The sequence below is a fragment of the Taudactylus pleione genome, unplaced genomic scaffold (assembly GCF_031769625.1).
Source record: "Taudactylus pleione unplaced genomic scaffold, aTauple2 ptg001020l, whole genome shotgun sequence".
Taxonomy (NCBI): Eukaryota; Metazoa; Chordata; class Amphibia; order Anura; family Myobatrachidae; genus Taudactylus; species Taudactylus pleione.
In genome coordinates, this window is record NW_028285421.1 from 436,878 (window position 1) to 456,292 (window position 19,415).

Consider the following 19,415-nt stretch of genomic DNA (forward strand, 5'->3'; position numbering starts at 1 on the left):
TAATTGGAGTTTAATTTACCTTTTCATTTAGGTCTCTATCATCACTCAGGATAACACAGTAGCGAGGAAGACATCCGGTGAGTGTGAGACACCTAGCAGCCATCCCCGTGTGCCAGGAGGACTGAGCAGGACCCTGAGCTCCATCACGGTGCCTCCACCTCACTCACTGATACATGAGAGACACAATGACCAGAAGATCCTGGAACTCACCAACAAGATCATTCAGCTGCTGACTGGAGAGGTGACTGCTGGGAATGGGGCATTATACAGTAACACCGGGGGATGTGTCTGGGTGATGACTGGAGAGGTGACTGCTGGGAATGGGACATTATACAGTAACACCGGGGGATGTGGCTGGGTGATGCTGGAGAGGTGACTGCTGGGAATGGGACATTATACAGTAACACCAGGGGATGTGTCTGGGTGATGCTGGAGAGGTGACTGCTGGGAATGGGACATTATACAGTAACACCGGGGGATGTGTCTGGGTGATGACTGGAGAGGTGACTGCTGGGAATGGGACATTATACAGTAACACCGGGGGATGTGTCTGTGTGATGACTGGAGAGGTGACTGCTGGGAATGGGACATTATACAGTAACACCGGGGGATGTGTCTGGGTGATGACTGGAGAGGTGACTGCTGGGAATGGGACATTATACAGTAACACCGGGGGATGTGTCTGGGTGATGACTGGAGAGGTGACTGCTGGGAATGGGACATTATACAGTAACACCGGGGGATGTGTCTGGGTGATGACTGGAGAGGTGACTGCTGGGAATGGGACATTATACAGTAACACCGGGGGATGTGTCTGGGTGATGACTGGAGAGGTGACTGCTGGGAATGGGACATTATACAGTAACACCGGGGGATGTGTCTGGGTGATGACTGGAGAGGTGACTGCTGGGAATGGGACATTATACAGTAACACCGGGGGATGTGTCTGGGTGATGACCGGAGAGGTGACTGCTGGGAATGGGACATTATACAGTAACACCAAGGGATGTGTCTGGGTGATGACCGGAGAGGTGACTGCTGGGAATGGGACATTATACAGTAACACCAGGGGATGTGTCTGGGTGATGACCGGAGAGGTGACTGCTGGGAATGGGACATTATACAGTAACACCAGGGGATGTGTCTGGGTGATGATTATCATTGTGTGTGTCAGGTTCCTATAAGGTGTCAGGATGTCACTGTCTATGTCTCCATGCAGGAGGGGGAGTATATAGAGGAACACAGGGGTCTGTACAAGGACGTGATGATGGAGGATCACCAGCCCCTCACATCACTGGGTAAGAGGATACTGTCATTATTGTACAGGGGAGAGCAGGTATGGGGACCCCCTATATACACACATCATCTGATAATCACATATATACAATGTACTCAGTCACTGTGTGTCTCCTACAGATGGACCCAGTCACGAAAATACCCCAGAGAGTCCCCGTCCTCTTTATTCCCAGGATTGTACAGAGGAGAATAACATGATCCCAGAGGAGCATCAGGTAGGTGGGATTCAGGGTCTCACCAATGTACCCAAAATACCTTAATTCACTCTAAGGGAAATATTGTACTGTTTAATCCCAATTCTTATTATTAGATTTAATTACACTGTTATTTTATTGTTTTTTGGGTTATTTAGAGCGAACTTGTGACTAACATTAAGGTTGAAGATACAGAAGGAGAAGAGACGTATGTGATGGGTATTCAGCAGTGTAAGGAGGAGGAAATCCCTACAGAGATCTGTGCAGGTGAGTAGTAAACTCTTATCCGTCTGTAGCTGACTTTATACCTGATGTATTCCTTGTATTTGCATTGGGGATCGAGGGCCAGATTTACTAAGCGGCAAGAAGTTTAAATGCAAAACCAAGTGTGTTTTACAGTTAATAATATTGCCGTGTTTAAAGTTTGGCCTTAGAACTGCATAGAATCCATAGCTTAGTAAATCTAGCCCTTAGACCAGAGGTTTCCAAATGCGGTCCTCGAGGCTCCCCAACAGTTCAGGTTTTAGAGATACCCATGGTTGAGTAGAGTTGACTTAATTAGAACCTCAGTCAATTTGATATAACCACCTGTGCTCAACCATAGATGTCTCCAAAACCTGAACTGTTGGGAAGCCTTGAGGACTACGTTTGGGAACCTCTGCCTTAGCCTCTTCTGTTCTGTTTGAAGACACCACCTTTACTGTAGGTTGGTGAAACATCTTTTTGACCAAGTGCAGCTTCTCGGCTATTGTCAGAAGGACCTGTAGAGGTCAAAGCAATGAAAGATTGGATTTATACAGCTGGGCACAAGGTGATGCAGTGCTTTCCGTGATTCAACAGTTAGTACCTACAGGTTTTTACAGGCTACTCTTATGTGGTTGCACCCATCATGGCCTTAATCTAGAAATGAGCTAGCCCTAGAAATTTGCAGGCCAACGCCTCTCAGGCCTTTAATCTATTAAAGCAGCTTTTCCTTTTATAATAGCTGCCCGACATCTCTCACCCTTTCACTCTTGAAGTTGAAGCCTCTTCAGTTTCCAAAACTGGTAAAGCTGATGCATCATCACAGTCCTTTGTCTCCGAGTCTCCTTCCAAGCTCAAACCAGTGGTGGGCCTAGTCTGTATTTGGCTATCATATCCTCTGCTTCTGCTGATCTTTTCTTGGGAAAAGCTTTAATCCAGAGGTTCCCAAGCATGGATATCCTTAAAAATTGGACTGTAATGGCGGAGTTTTGGAACCTCTGTCTTGATCTCTTCCAATATTTGGTTCAGATTGGTAGTCTGGACACACTACCCCCGATTTGCTGGAAATGGTGTTAGTTTAGTTTCTCATACTTATTGGTGGTCTTTGTATTGTCAAGACATCAAAAACTTTGCAGTTCGTGCCTAGCACAGGCACCTCTTCAAAGTATTGTTCGGCCTCTGCTACCACCAACTACGGCAGGCAAACTCTGTTTTCATCTTTCAATAGACTTCAGAAGAGATCTTCCCACGTTTCAAAGGATACAGTACTTTTTGGTTAGTTGTGGAGTGTTTCTTCAAAGCGGACCATGCTACTCCTAAAATGGACCTTCCTTTCTGGACATAGGTTGGCTTTATTTTTGTTATCAGTAAGATCTTCCCTTTTCAGATTGTATCTGCTCATGGGGTCCAAGTATTAGCCAAAACCTGGCGGGTGTTATGTAAGAATATTAATGTAAGGCTTCATTTGTCCACATCATAACACCCACCAACCAGCGGACTAATGGAGAAAATTGAAGAAGTTTTATAAGGACGTGCATTTCTGCTAACCAAGATGACTGGTCTGATCTATTACCCTGGGCAAAATGTGCTCATAACAATCAGTCTCATGAATCCACTTCATCATCTCATTAATTCTTTAGGGTTATCATCTTCATCACCCTAGTCAGAAGTTTCATCTTCCCAAGTTGGGATTCTTTCCTCAGGTAGGTTTCCAGGATATGGTTTCAAGTCACAGAGACTCTAACAAAGACATGACTTCTCTACAATGCCTCTGCAGATAATGGGAGACGTTCTGGCTGATAAGACGTGGCTTTCAACATGTCACGGCTGCCGACACTTGAGACTCCTGGAGGGAGGCCTACTAGGCACAATAAACTGGGGTGGTCTTAGGAATGACCTTTCCATGAAACTCAGTAGCACAGGATAAAAGTAAAATAGAATTTATTCACATAAGAATTATAATCAGCAAGGTCTCAAATAAAGTCTCAAACAGCACAGAGGTTCACATATACAATAATATGTATAGGAGAGAATCCCCAAATATATAAAGCAGTCTTTAGTATATAAGAACTAACGTGGTAGGGAACCCCGAGTCCAGAATGAGGCCAACACCTCAGGATGACATTAAGGACCTTTGCCAGGATAGAACCCTGTAGTAATGGAAATCCGGAGCAGAGCGGACCCTGCAGAATAATATAGTTCCGGGACAGGACCGAGCCCTGCGGTGCAGTGAGAGATGAAGCAAACTTAAGCCTTCGTCTTACAGGGCTAACCCTGTAAGACGATGAGATTCCAGGACAGGGTTGAGCCCTGCGGCGTAGCTAGAGTTCGTAGCGGGGTTGAGCCCCGTGATGCAGAGAGGATTGTAGCGGGGTTGAGCCCCGTGATGCGAAGAAGATTGTAGCGGGGTTGAGTCACGTGACGCGGAGAAGATTGTAGCGGGGTTGAGCCCCGTGATGCGGAGAAGATTGTAGCGGGGTTGAGCCTCGGGATGCGGAGAAGATTGTAGCGGGGTTTTTAACCCCCGTGACGCGGAGAAGATTGTAGTGGGGTTGAGCCCCGTGATGCGGAGAAGATTGTAGCGGGGTTAAGCCCCGGGATGCGGAGATGACTGTAACGGTGCAGTTGACAACTGTAACAAGGATGAGTTCAATATCCACAGGATATCTACAGGAACGGAAAGACAACAGGCAAAGTAAATAGTGCAGCAAAATGGTGAAAGTGCAGCGATTGGGCAATCAGCAATACTTAGGCAATAGGAATGCTGGGCCCTGTAGTGCAGCGGGTGACTGACATCAGAAGTTCATCTGGAATACAACAAAGTCCACAGCAATCCACAGGCACAGCGGGGATCTGGCAGGAGTCCAAGAAAAGACCTGAAAGCAACGTTGCACAGACACTGAGACACAGTTAGTAACAGGCTTTATACTAGAGGTCTGTGATCCATAGGAAGTTTCAGAACATGTGACCCAAATGGAATCAGTTTTGAAATAATGAGCAATCTAGGAATCCCACAACCTGACGACACCTGGGAAACAGATGATCACTTTAACACTCTATCCCCTGAATGAGAAGAACTCCAGCAAGCAGGATAGCTCCTCCAACGACCACAAATGGAACTTTGGAAAAAGAAGTCTATCTTTATGTACTGAAATAGTCGCAGTCCTGACACCACACCTTCTGTCTCCTGGTTCCTAGTATGAAGTTTACTCCTCTTCTACATGAACCATTCAAGATACGGGTGTCGGATAAATCTAGTACCTTTGGACTAGATCTCCCTTTTTCACTACATATTCCAAATGTATTTCATGCTTGTCTCTTGGAACCTTTGCTCATTAACCAATTTTATTTCTCCAGTTCTCTTCCGTTTTCATCAAGGACATGAGAAGTACGAGGACAATCAAATCCTGGATTCTTGGGTATCCAAAGGAGTCTTACAATATCTCCTTCATTAGAAAGTAATATGAATCCAAAGAACAAACCTGTGGTCAAAGGCATCGGATGTCCATTCTCCTTGTAATATCCTATTAAAACTTTTTAGGTGTTGAGTGCTCATCCTTAGGAAGGGTTGAGGGTACTATTCCTCTCCTTTTATGGCACCGCGTTCCGATATATCGGAGAAGGTGGGCTTCTCTGTCACGCTCTGGGTGTTACGCTACTGTCATTGGTATGCCAAATTTATATTGGCGCTTTTATTTAAAGAACACTGCCAGCACTTCTCAGTGCCTGAGTATGAGGCTTCATCCTTGCTCCACCTTCCCCGTATTTCAGACCGCGTCTAGCCAGACCACTCTTCACCTCTGCTCTCCTGTGTTTAGACATTGGCTTGTTTTGGACATTCTGATATCTGATTGTCCTCCTCGTTTCCTTGCCAACCAACCTACTAGTACCAGCCTATCACTCCAAGGGGCAGATCTCGAGGTCAGCTAAGCCCATAATTCCTTACAGGGTACTGCTGGTGAATACCAGCGGGGGCCTTTAATTCTGTGGCACTATTCTCAAGTTGATTCAAGTTATATGGAGTATCATTTGAAACACAAGAGGAGACCATGTGCCGTTGAAACTACCTCTTTGATTTGTTGGGTTTTGTTCTCTTTAAAGGTTATCATCTTCAAAGCACTTTCCAAATATACCTTAGTCTTTTCAGGGGCCTTCCATTTATCCTCTTGTTGGAGGCCACTAGGATTAGCGGGAAAGTTTTAAAGCCTGAGCCAAATGAATGCTCGCCCTCTGCGTACGCACTGTCAACCTCTCATAAAGCGCTCATCCCCCATTGCACCAGACATGTCTGAAGACTGTCTTGGTCAATCTATATCTTGACATTTGGCAGTTGGTATAAAGACTTAGGGGTTAAAGACTTTGATAAGGTAGTAATCAATCACTCCATATAAATCGGGTCCAGTAATCGATCAAATTCTTAATAATATAAAAAGGTTTATTTTGGGACAATACACAGTGACTATGTCTTCTCATGTTCTACATCAGTGTCATTTGCACTAACATTAAACTCTATACAGTTGTGTCTGATGGGTCCAGGGCCTGTGTTTTCCCGAAGACCTGCCGGAATGGTACATCTTGCGGTTTGGCCGTTTCCTCTTGACATTTAATGAATGATGCCAATTCCAATAAGAGGTCAAAACATTTACAAGAGTTGGCCCTGTGGTTTTACTAATTCGCTGTATAAAATTAGTTCCGGCTCAACAAAAACTAGGCTACAAGTTCTGAAGCGACTGTAGATAATTTGTGACTAGATGTAGCAGCCAGCAGGGGGGGTTGGGTATGAAATCCCGGCTGGCGGGATACCACTGGTCAGAATCCCGACACACACAGGAAAGTATTTTTCTAACCCCTAACCCTCCCTCCCCGTTGCCTAAACCTAACCTCCCCCTCCCCACACCCTAAACCTAACCTCTCCCAGTGCCTAAACCTAATCTCCCTCTCCCCACACCCTAATCCTAACCCTCTCTCCCCATTGTCTAACCCTAACCTCCCTCCCTAGTGCCTAAACCTAACCTCCCCTCACCCTAAACCTAACCTCCTCCTCCCCACACCCTAAACCCAAGGCCCCCCCCAGTGCCTAAACCTATTCTCCCCCTCCCAACACCTAACACTTAACACTCCCTACCCGGAGCCTTAACCTAAGCTCCCCTCACCCTAAACCTAACCTACTCCTCCCCGCACCCTAAACCCAAACGCCCCCCTAGTGCCTAAACCTATTCTCCCCTCACCACACCCTAAACCTAACCTCCCCCTCCCCGATGCCTAAACCTCACCCTCTAGTGCCTAACCCTAACCTCCCCCTAACACCCTGATACTTACCTTTGGAATGCCGGTGGTCGGGATACTGGTGCCAGGATCCCAACCCGTCAGGATTTCGGCACCGGTATTAAGTCCGTTGGCATCCCACACGCTGGGATGCCGACTACACTCTTATCAAAGTCTTTAACCCCTAAGTCTTTATACCAACCCTGTTCTCGGTGAGCCATCTCCACATCCTGCGCCAATTTCACTGCAAGAAGACATATTACGTTTTAAGGACACAAAAGGCCTGATTTTGAGTTGCACGCAAAAGCGTGTTCATTGGCAGTCGCTCGTCTGCGAGTTTACGCGATTGGCCTACAATCCTTGTGTACATCTGTGCAGACGAAGGTTCAAGGATGGAGAGGTCCACTTTCACTGCCCGTGTACGCTGTAATGCCATTTGGTACACCCTCATATGCCGACATTGGTTGCGCCACCGAAACTTCAGTGGTGTAGTTTCTCCATCTGACCACGGATGACTGCTTGCACTGACACTCCCATGTCAATCCCACTGAAGGTACCACTTTTGCGTACACTACTAGCCACCGTCCAGGACGCCCATCTCTTTGCCGGCACCTTTCTGACGCCGCCTGCCCTGATCGTAACAGCGCAATAAAAATGGCGGACCCACATTATACCCTGCCCAGCGTAAGGTTGTAGCTCTTGCAGGTTTCTCTCTGTTAATTTACCAGACATCTCTATCAATGACTCACCGATACCCCCCTCAGGTAATGTGTCCTCCTCCGTATACAGGCGGTCATCGATATACCCAGATATGTGACATCTCCCCCACTTATGCCGTAAGCGGCCCTCTCGTGTCGAGGAAGGTCTTCTTGTGCAGAATCTGCCCACAAATGCCTGGTCCACGTTATGTGAATGAAATGACGGCTCTTCTATCGGTGGTTCCAATTCTGGTTCTCTTCTGCTGATGCCTTTGCTGGATTGTGTTAGAGAATGGGAAGAACTTTTTGTGGAGACTTTCCCAGATAGTCAGTGGCCTGAGATGTCTCTATTAATACACAATGACCCCATCAGCAGTGAGGTGGGGAGAGGCTGGGTACATGCTGCTATCCAGATGGTTCCACTTTCCCCTGATGCAGGCCCAAACGTTCTCCTTTGCCCCATCACACTGCTGGGGTTGAGAAGAACCTTCAAATACGTGGTTCCATATATTTTTGGAATGTCTTAATACTATTGGTAGGCACCGATCCCCTTATGGTATTGGAATGTCCCATTGATCTAGCCTGTGTATTGCTCCATTACAATATACATATACGTTATAAATGCTTCATGGGGGGGTTTATTCCTGCTTTCCCTATCACGCTATAGGCTGCTTAGCTTACTGTACACACATCACATGATAATCACATATATACAACTCAGTCACTGTGTGTCTCCTACAGATGGACCCAGTAACAGAAATACCCCAGAGAGATGTCCCCGTCCTCTTTATTCCCAGGATTGTACAGAGGAGAATCACAGGATCCTACAGGAGGATCAGGTAGGTGGGATTTAGGGTCTCACCAATATACCAAAGTGACTGTCACTATATGATGTGTAGAGCAGCTGTGTGTGTCTTATACCCTGATATTGTACTGTGTTATCTCAATGGATGAAATAAGACTAGTAAAGTGTTATCTGATTGTTTTCTGGGTTATTTAGGGTGAAGACCTGACTGGTATTAAAATAGAAGTTATAGACGGAGAAGACGAATCTTATCTGAGGGGGGATCAGCAGTGTAAGGAGGAGGAAATCCCTACAGATATCAGCACAGGTGAGTAATAAACACTTATTACATAAGAGTCACATATTCTCCTTACTCAGTCACTACAGCAATCTCTTATCCTGCATCCTCCTCTGTCAGTACAAACTAACGAGGGAAATGTATCTGCCCAGTGGGGGAGTCAGGAGCCATCAGCCCCTATTATACTCCTGCTCTCCTCCTCACATCATGTCACTGTGTGTTACCAGCCCAGATATCTGACCAGTCTCCTCCTCACACTCTCTGGTGTATCTCATACATCAGGAGTCATCAGTCCCTATTATACTCCTGCTCTCCCCCTCACATCATGTCACTGTGTGTTACCAGCCCAGAGATCTGACCAGTCTCCTCCCCACACTCTCTGGTGTATCTCATACATCAGGAGTCATCAGTCCCTATTATACTCCTGCTCTCCCCCTCACATCATGTCACTGTATGTTACCAGCCAGGAAATCTGACCAGTCTCCTCCCCACACTCTCTGGTGTATCTCATACATCAGGAGTCATCAGTCCCTATTATACTCCTACTCTCCCCCTCACATCATGTCACTGTTTATTACCAGCCCAGAGATCTGACCAGTCTCCTCCCCACACTCTCGCCACCGTGATCCATGGTGCTGTATAGTGGGGAAATCAAGACATGTATAAAACTGCGACACACAAAGTAGCAAAGTAAATGCAAACAAGACAATGATTGGTAGGAACGGTTCGCTCATGAGATGGTTTTTTAGAGTGTTCAAAGATTTGAAAGCTGTGGTAGAGTGATCAGTCTTGGTCGGTGACTCCATGAGTATATAGTGGTATGAGAGAAGAACCGTAGGTGGTATTGAGATGAGACACAGGTCAGCGGTAGATCTAGTAGGACAAGAGTGAGAGCATTTCGACATAAGATTTAGGATGAATGACGGGATAGCTTTGAGGGCTTTGTAGGTGAGAGCGAGTATTTGGAATTGGATTCTGGATGTCCCAGGGAGCCAGTGTAGGGATTTGCCCGAATTGTGCAGCTGTATTTATTTTTATTATCTGTAGGTCATTTCAAAAAGTTATGACATTTTCTTTTTTCCCATTAGAAACCTCTTTCTCTAGTAGTAGCGGAGAGGAGGGTGCGCATCACAGGATGAATGTAGTCGTAACGGTGGAAAGAAGCACAGAAACATCGGAGACCAAAAGGAAGAGGTCCCACCGCTTCTCCCAAACGGAGAACAAAGTTCTAGTTGACGGAGTCCTCCATTACTACCATCGGCTTTTCGGCAGGCCCAGCAACAGGTTCAGCTTAGCTAACAAAGAGGCTATATGGCGAAAGATAGCAAATAAAGTTTCGTCAGTCGGCAGGTGCCGTCGAAATGCCACCGTGTGCCGTAAAAGATTCTCGGACTGCAAAATCGGCGTGAGGAAGAAGCTCTCGATCATGCACCAGCACACCCAGGGAACTGGGGGCAGACATCCCATCAACATTGACCTGGTGGAGTGGGAGCTGAAATTGCAGGACCACCTCGCTTCAGAGGGGGTGATTGGAGTCTCTGCCGGCCCTGACAGTGGCGCTGAACTAACCCGGTGTAAATTGGGTAGGAATTCACGATTGGGTATTAATGCTTCCGACCGTCATGTCCACTTTGCACAACGTTTATTCTTTTCTCATTGTAAATTGCGTTTGTCTTTTTATCATTTTTGCCTAAAGCGAAAGAAGACGGCGTGCAGCCGACGGATAGAATCAACGCTCCTCCAGCAACGGGTATAAAATTTACTGCTTGGCAACCTCATGAAAAAAAAAAAAAGATAATCATGTTTTTTTTTTTTTTCAGTCGCGTCTGTAATTTTGGAATTATTAAAAAGGGATTATTATGTTTACGCTTTCTTCCACAGGAAAAGATGTCGTGTCAAAAAGAAAGGCCCCCCACCGGCCTCCACCGGCAGCATCATCTGGTATGTTGGTGCAGAGATTTCAGGTGGTATGCCATTAAGCTTGTAGACCTAGGTTTTATATCATAATTTATTTTTTTTATTAGACACGTCATTCTCTAGTAGTAGCGGGGAGGATGGTGCGATTTCACCCCAGGACGTAAGTCCAGTACAGCAGCCGCGGATGAAAAAGAGGAAGCGGTGCCAGCGGTTTTCCCAAAAAGAGAACGAAGCCCTGGTGGATGGGGTACTCCGTTTTTACCACCTGATCTTTAATAGGCCCAACAGCACCAGCATTGGTATAGAGAAGAAAGAGGCTATTTGGAGAACAATAGCGGAAGAAGTTTCGGCCGTCGGTAAGTCCCGGAGAAATGCCATCGTTTGCCGCAAAAGGTTCTCGGACTGCAAAATCGGCGTGAGGAAGAAGCTCTCGATCATGCAGCAGCACGCCCAGGGAGCTGGGAGCAAACGTCCACTCAACATTGACCTGGTGGAGTGGGAGCAGAAACTGCAGGAACATCTCGCACTAGAGGCTGTTATCGGAGCCTGCGCCGACCCCGACAGCGGCGCAGAATCCACGCTGCGTAGGATCGGTATGGTTTCAGAATTAGGTGTCAAATCTGCCCACCGTCATATGACTCTGAACACTCCTTTATTTAACTGTTCATTGTAACTTGTCTTTTTTTCCTTTTTATCATCTGTGCTTAATGTGAGAGAAGACAGCGCACAGCCAGTGGAGAGAACCGCCGCTCTTTCAGCATCGGGTATAAAAGTTACTGCCTAGCACCTGATAATAGTATAGGAATAATCCAGATTATTTTTTTTATAGCCGTATTTGTAATTAATGAAATATTAAAATCTTAAATGTGTATGTATATATTGTATAACGTTTCTTCTTTTTCCTGTAGGGAAAAATGATGTGATAAAAAAAGAGTCTCCCCACAGGCCTCAACCAAAAGCGTCGTCTGGTAAGTTGGTATATAGAGCGGTCTGGCTTAATCATTTTATTTTTAGCTGTGTGAGATTTAGACATAAAATGTACCCGACCTAGGGGTGAGGCTGTGTGACATTTTGCCGTCCGTGATTCGCTTCTTGCGCCTTTTCCAGCCGAAATGGTCCGCAGCGTGCATCTCCTACTAAAGGCGCGGAGTGAGATCGAGACGAGTCTTTGCGCCGCGCATGCTCCTCAGCCGAGCGCGAGCATTTGCTCTCTGACATATTTATTGTGTCTCCGTACAAAAAAAAGATTTTTTATTTAATCTTTTCCCGTAGGTAAAGATGGAGGCTCTCCGATAACTGATCCCCACCACGCTAAACCTACAGCACCATCAGGTAAATTCAGTTAGGTTGATGGATGGGGTGTGATCTGCCTAAGTAAATGGTAAACTCTCTCTCTCTGTCTTTTTATGTATATACCTTGTATATATTTTCTTTTTTACCTGTCTGAGAATTAAACATAGTTTAAAATTGTTGGCAACTCCTAGTGTCATAGTGTCATGTGTAGGCTTAGAATAGAAGATGACTCCGGCAATACAGGACGGTGGAGAAATTAAGTTGGCGTTGCAGCCAAGAACGTAGGAGCTCAACAGCCTAGCGACGGCCAAAACGCCTGTAGAAAATAGTATGGGTTCCAACGCGTTTTTAAGGGTTACAGAGAGATTTCCCTCTTTTGGATGTATCGGATTCAAATTGGCGAAGGTCCCAAGGTGGACCAAAAATAAAATATCAAAATATCAAAATGTACACTGTTTACAACTGCTGAGCCAGAAAGAGTTGTGACAATATCACTATAGTCTCATTTCATACTGGTATTACCCAGTCATTATCCAAAATAGGCTACAAAAATAAATACCCCAACGTCTCCTTCATCCACCAAAAAGGTCCACGCGTTAACTAGCGCGAAAGCATTGATCTGTTTTGTACCCCTTCTCCCATTCTTCATGGAAACTGGGACGTTTATTGAGGAATAAATTCCCGAATCCGTAACCCGAGGATGAGTCTCCATTGTGGCCCTACCACCGGCATACACCCGTGAAATACCGTCCAATGTTTGATTTTCACAGAGCACCGGAACCCATACCCTTTTCTGCAGAGTGTCACGGGATCCACCTCGTGTTATCTCCTACCGGTGCATGGCGTCAGCAGAGAACAACTTTCTCTCGACTGTGAAGCACAATTCATCATTTATGAAGCCAGTATTATTATTATTATGCTCACTATATAACCTATTCATATTTATTCTCTTCTCATAGGGACGGACGTTGGATCAGCAAGAAAGGAACCCCACCAGCCTCAACCAACACCACCATCTGGTAAGTCGTTAACACGTGACGTGCCATAATAACTTTTCTTGCTTTCGTGTCTGGGTGTAGCAACCATCATTCATGAAGGTGAATCTCAGGGTCCCGTTAAGTCTGTGGGCCCAGCCTCATCACCTCATTATGTGTTCCAAGCAACCATCGTAACCAGGCTTGACAGGTGACAGCGGGGAAGAGACCTAATGGCGATGCAGTTGTTATATATATAATTATTATTCTTTCTTTTATCAAGGCATATCTGGATCTGTCGGGAAGCGGAAAAGAAAGGAGACACATGTATTTCCAGGTAATTACTTGTTTAAAAATGTACACGATTTATCTCAATGGTAGTAACAAGTATATGGGCCAATCTGTGATGGAATCATTCTCCCGGGGATGGTGCATGCGTTGTAGTCGTTGGCAAGAGCTAGAGTCTACAGCAGAAATCGGCCGGCGAGAGAGGCCGCACATGGTCTCTCCCCTCTCTTGATCCGCCCCTGAACAAGCAGATAATTATCTTGATTAAATCTCAATAGATCACTGCTATTTATTCCTGCTGCTTGTCTACGGGATCAGGGCTTTATCCACCCGATAGAAGATGTAACAATGAACAGTACTCCAGTCAAAATGGGATTAAATGTTTCTACCGCAGATGAAAAAACATTGGTTATGGCAGTACAAGGTAACTGGCTAACCAATATGATATCTCAGACGCGTTACATTAATTAGAATTATATGTAAAACTAATTGGCGCAAAAGATAGAATGCTCAAGATAATAACATAACACACGAAGCATATAATAAAAATAAGTCTACTGACGCAGTTACGAGACATTCCAGCATATAGAACATAGGGTACGAGCAAATACAAACCATAGAACAATTCTGGAACGTTTGCAAGGTAACTTTTAGGAGAATATGTCCCCAACAGTAAAGTCACAGTAATGTGTTCCATTGAGTCAAGATTAGATTTGATTAGTAGCAGATAGGCAGGATTAGTATGTCCATAATGTTGTCATACTACTACGTTGGAGCGCTCATGTACATTCAGATATAATCTGTGAGAGATGGGTGAATGACCTCTTCAGTATAAAACGCTCAACGTTATTACCTCTGTCCTCATGCCGTTCAAGCTCATGACTGTATCTGGGTCCAGGTAAGAACCTCAGTCCGGCTCAGGAGGCCAAAGCTTTGTTGCGCTAAGTTCATATTAGTTTATCCTCAGTAATTGGGAACAGACGCGTTTCGTGTGAATTAATGACTTTTTTTCAAAGCTGTTTGTAGACTTGATTACTTGGTATTTAAAGTTCTTGAGGGATCTTTAGTTGCATTTAATTACTCGTATTTGTGTGCCAACTCTCTTCGATTTCATCCCATTTATGTCTTATTCTGGCAGTCTTTTTTATTCTCCTTTCTTTCATTACTCTCAGCGTTAAATACAAATTTGAGGACTTTATTTGATTTGTAACAGTTTATAATAGCATTCAAAGTTCACATGTAAAGGTGTTCTATTCGTTCTATGTCACAAGGGCCATCAAACGGGAACTCTGAGCAGACTGTACAGACCACAGACCTTTCAAGTTCCCGGACAGAAGAGACTCCAATGCGAGCTATCGAAGAGCCGTGTACAGAAATACCGGCTGTCATACCGGTAGAGGACAGCCAGCCTTCTTTCCCACGCACAGGTATGTCCGCCATACCCAATATATTTCAATATATAAATTCAGTTTTAAGGCAGATATTGTCGTGTTGGTTTCATATGAATGAATGTTAAATTTTTATCTAGTAGGTTTAGTATTCTCAGTGAGTTAAAAAATAATGGTGCGTACCAAATATAAGAACAAATTTGGATTATCTGTAAGTGATATGTGGAAATTCAGGAATTGGTACTTTTATTCTTAGGAACCTTGATTATACTCGTGTGAGAATGGAAGACGAAGAAGGAACAAAATAGTTAAAACTGTGAATACAAATGAAATCACATGTATATTGAACTGCGTACCAAAAATATAACTTAATCACATTTTTTAATCCAAAACACACATAAAGGTAATAAAATCCCCCACCTTAATGGGAAAAAGTACATTTTACACTGTGAAATCAAATGGAATAGTAACCTTGTATCTTTTCTGTTAATAGCAGAGGGGGAATTTCTGCAAGATTCCAGTGGTGGTGGTGGAGGTGGTGGTGATGTCGTTGACAACAATGTGATAACCGCTGGGGAAAATCTGTTGGATCACAACTCTGAAAGCTCGGAAGATCACAGTACCGCAGGTCACCAGCTTTCTCCTCATCAGTGTGTGGTAATACTAGAAGAAGATCATCCGTCTGCTGCATCAGTCTCCTCAGAAGCGACCATAATCGAGCAAATCCCCGAAAACGCAGAGAGGAGCTATTTAGAAGTCGCCACTCCAATGCCTACCATGCAGGATTTGGACAACGCATTTCATGGCTCCCTACGCTGTTTCCAGCAGCTTGTAAAGGAGGAGGTTGGTGGTATCCGCAAAGAGTTGCGATCCTTTCGACGCACAGTTGAAGACATTTCTAACGCGCAAGAAGAACATGTCAAGAGCATCGCGACCTCGTTACAACAAATTGCTGAAAGTTTTAAGGAGATTGCGCAAACCCAAAAAGAAATGCTGTGTGTGCAACAAGATATGGTTCAAGTGTTGCGGAGAAAAGAGCAAGATAAAATGTTGCACCCACCGGTGTTTGACGGGGAGGAGATTAAAGAGACTATTGGAGAAACAGGAGCCACCTGTGCACCCACAAGCCCAACCAAAAGCCCCGAAAGGCCTGCCAGGTCCAAAGAAACAGTACCTCGTCCTCGCCGTTCCCGAGAAAAGTAACCCAACAACACAGAAGAGGTCAACCTAAAAATGTAACTTTTTCCTTTAGAATTGTGTTTTTAAATCATTATTTTATTTTTTTAATGAGGAAAGGAACTCCAAAGTCAATTGCTAACTGTTGTTTTTATTATTTTTTATTTCTTCAACAGTTTTACAATGACATGTTTATTAGTGTTATCAAAATTCTCATTTGCGTTTTCTCTATCTCCCCATTTAGAGGATTATAAACTGTTATGGTCGATCATTTCTCCAGGAGGAGGCGAAGAACATTCAAAAGAAGAATGTATACATATAATAGGATTGTAAGGTTTCTATCGGCAACAACACGAACATCAGTTGGGGGAAGTTCAGGTGACAGAAATTGAACAAGAACAGTGGCATACTTGAGTCTGTTACCCTGTACATTGTTTCAGGGGAAATCTAGGAGGTTTCTGCGGAAATGGAAGCAGAATTTTTGGTTAAGATGTCTATTAAGCTATGGACAACAACAAACAACAACAAAAAAAAACATTTAAGAGGAAAAACGAGTGTTATGGTGGATGTGGTGGTATTGGTTTCTTGAGGGTTGCCCGAGGACAACATAACTTCAGCATGTTAGCAGTAATGCGACCGACGTCTGAAACCATCCAGCAGTTGTCGCAGAACCACCAAGGAACCCATCTTGAGTTGCGGAGGGCGGTTCAGATCATGGGAAAGGATCTTCATGGTTCTGTCGCTTGAGCATGGTTATGGAAGCTGGTCTTCGTCAACAATCATTGGTTGCATCCTCCCCTACTGGAGGGGTCCTTGCCATCCTACTAATTTCATCTGGACCATCTATGTAATATATTCATACAAGGTTTTTAAGTTCTCAAAGGAAACATAATTTATTGTTAAAATATTTTATTTTGATCTGACATTGGGCCACGATTCGAACGTAAAGCGGCCGCACCCATGATTTTTCCCATTGGCGCTTGCTCACAAAGCTGAATGAGGTGTAATTGAGCTGCTCTGCAGATCTGGGCTATTCAGAGTCTCGCGAAGGCGAGACTGATCTCAGCTTGCGGCTAAATGGGTTTAACCGTCTGGTGGCGGCGTGTGCACTTAGCGTAAATTCGCTATGAGCCTGTAGACAGAATGGCGAGGTAAGATTACGCAAACATCATGCGATTTCAGACAGATGTATCGCACCAACGATAGGGCTGGTGCAAGTGCGTGCTGGTAGCGATACGCATGCGCAGTAGAAAGCAATTGCAGACTGCACACGTGCCGCACCATGCGCTCACAAAGACTCCGCATGGTTTCGGATCTGCCCCTGTGAAACGGGCATTTCTGGGCGGCGGGCATTCGGGCGCATGGAACATATCTGTCTCTGTATAATGTCGTGGGCGCATAGGCTGGCCTTTCAACATGTTTGAGGTGGAGATGGGACGCCTGCATCTGATGGATCTCTTGCGTACAGCATGGGGCAGGTGTAAATCCCGATAGGAACGATTACGCCTGCTGATGGCAACCAGTGGGTGGCGCAGCCTGTCGCTCGAAGCAGGGCAGATGCTCGCATTGGCATGTGGTACTTAGGGCCTGGTTCAGAGGCAGATGCAAATCTCGGCGCGACTGTGTCTTTTTTTGCAAGGTGACTGCAAATTTATACTAATGCCGCATCCGATGGAATTTGTACAAAGATGCCCGCCGGCTACGCCCTAAATAGTAGCATTGCATAAAAGTCGCACATCAGTTGCACCATAAACGTTAGAGCAACCCGATGGTTGCTCAGAATGTGCGTCGGAACATGGCCACTGGTTCCAGTGCAACTGCGTCTTTGGATGCAGTTGCTGGCCGCGACATCCTCATGGTACAACCTAGAAATGCCCTCTGAAATACCAGGTTCTCTGTATCCAAATTCGCACTGCGGTCCCCCGGCGGTAATCGACTCCGATGCATGTGCAGTACAAAAAAATGGACAACTGTGCAAATATCGGCACATCGTCTGGCTGCCATAGCTGTATGGAAAAGCGTCCGCTTTGCGTCCGAATTGGGCCCAGTAGGTTTACACCCCGGAAGCTATGCGATAGGTTCTGCAGAATGTTTTGAAACATATCTGCCTCCTGTTTTGTGGCTAAAGGGGTTTCAGAATCATCAGCCAAGTGAAAAATCTTTTTAGAAACCATGACCTTCAAATGTAACTTTAATACAATAATTCGATAGAAAATATGGCAAAAGACAACCATGGAAATCCTTGCTGCCCTTGTGATAATCGTTTTGCAAAACGTGCACCACCTGCGTGCCTCCGCAAAACGTGCACCACCTGCGTGCCTCCGCAAAACGTGCACCACCTGCATGCATCCGCAAAACGTGCACCACCTGCGTGCCTCCGTAGAACGTGCACCATCTGCATGCATCCACAAAACGTGCACCACCTGCGTGCCTCACTAGAAAGTACAATCTTTGGTATTAATGTTATGGGGAATTTTTTTTCCCTATATTTTGCTTTCAACAACTCCACTGACCAGCCCATCGTCAATATACCCTATTTATACTACCCCCAACCAAATAGAGCTATAGTAGTAGTTGTACACTAGGCTTAATAGCATTACAGCAATGACTTTACAATATATGGCTAAAAAAATTAAATCATATTTTGAATCGTATCATGAATATTGTCATGTCATCTCTGCCGCAATTTCTCGAACACCGCTAGTTTATACATGTACCCAAACATATAACGATATTAAGGCTCTATCATAAAAAAATAGTTCTCGTTCTATATTACAGTCACTAGTGGCCCAAACACCAATACAATCGATAACATACAGATATAATGGGTATAGGCATTAAAGTCAAAGATAACGACTATTTGATCTTTTGTTAAATGAATGAATACTGTATTATTTATCAAAATATTATGTGTAACTGTTCTGATGTCATTGTCATGTGACGGATGTTAATTCTTAGTAAAACGTCTCTAATTCAGGTTGTAAAATCCTTTTTTTTTTGTTATTAAACACCAGAATTGTATTAGCATGATTAACACCTGCTAATAAAATATTATTCTCAATATAGAGCTAATAAACCAGAGAGGACACATTTTGTCGTTTTAAATCACAATAATCTACAATGCGTAGATCATACAAGGAGTGTGGTATATTTTGTCGACATTCATATGCCAACACTGATGAAATGTTGACCTGATTAGAATGTCAACAAAACGTTGATGGTGGTCTAGTGGTGACTTATCTTGTATGGTGGCTCCAGCTGTGTCTTCCGGGTCCAGCAATGACGTTCGGATGACTTCCAGCGGCTCCTGTAGTAAGTATGACTAATCCTAACCTCAACCCTCCACCTAGTGCCTAAGTTTAAACCAATTAATGTCAATATTTTACACATGCCGACATGACTTTTTCCAAATGAAGGTCATTTGGCCACTGTTCAGTTGCCCTAAATGTGTTCATAGTCTTCTGCTCTTTTTTAAATTCTACTGTTACTTGTTCTGATGGTCTTACATTATTTCGTAGCTGGGTTTATAGTGTAATTGTTTTGGTATTGGTTTTATATTGTATCAGGAGCCTCTTTGTGGATGGAAGAAATTGGGAGAAGC

General features: G+C 44.6%; 2 protein-coding genes across 4 annotated transcripts in view; both read left to right on the forward strand.

Moving 5' to 3' along the window:
* The window catches only part of LOC148454249 (uncharacterized), a 236,274-nt gene that overhangs the window by 77,475 nt on the left and 139,384 nt on the right, over positions 1 to 19,415 (forward strand). The window lies entirely within an intron of this gene.
* Positions 1,214 to 18,904, forward strand: LOC148454252 (uncharacterized). 3 transcript variants are annotated; one of them, XM_088461132.1, is made up of 17 exons: positions 1,214 to 1,298; positions 1,417 to 1,511; positions 1,649 to 1,757; positions 8,438 to 8,535; positions 8,697 to 8,808; positions 9,867 to 10,361; positions 10,475 to 10,528; positions 10,660 to 10,719; positions 10,803 to 11,288; positions 11,415 to 11,459; positions 11,604 to 11,663; positions 11,968 to 12,027; positions 12,948 to 13,007; positions 13,246 to 13,299; positions 14,522 to 14,677; positions 15,132 to 15,873; positions 16,059 to 18,904. In XM_088461132.1, the coding sequence occupies exons 1-16, from the start codon at positions 1,214 to 1,216 to the stop codon at positions 15,839 to 15,841; spliced, it is 2,739 nt and encodes a 912-aa protein (XP_088317258.1). In that variant the 3' UTR covers positions 15,842 to 15,873; positions 16,059 to 18,904. The 3 variants fall into 3 exon arrangements, with proteins under 3 accessions (XP_088317258.1, XP_088317259.1, XP_088317260.1); XM_088461133.1 differs by having other exon boundaries at positions 15,132 to 15,859; XM_088461134.1 differs by having other exon boundaries at positions 15,135 to 15,873.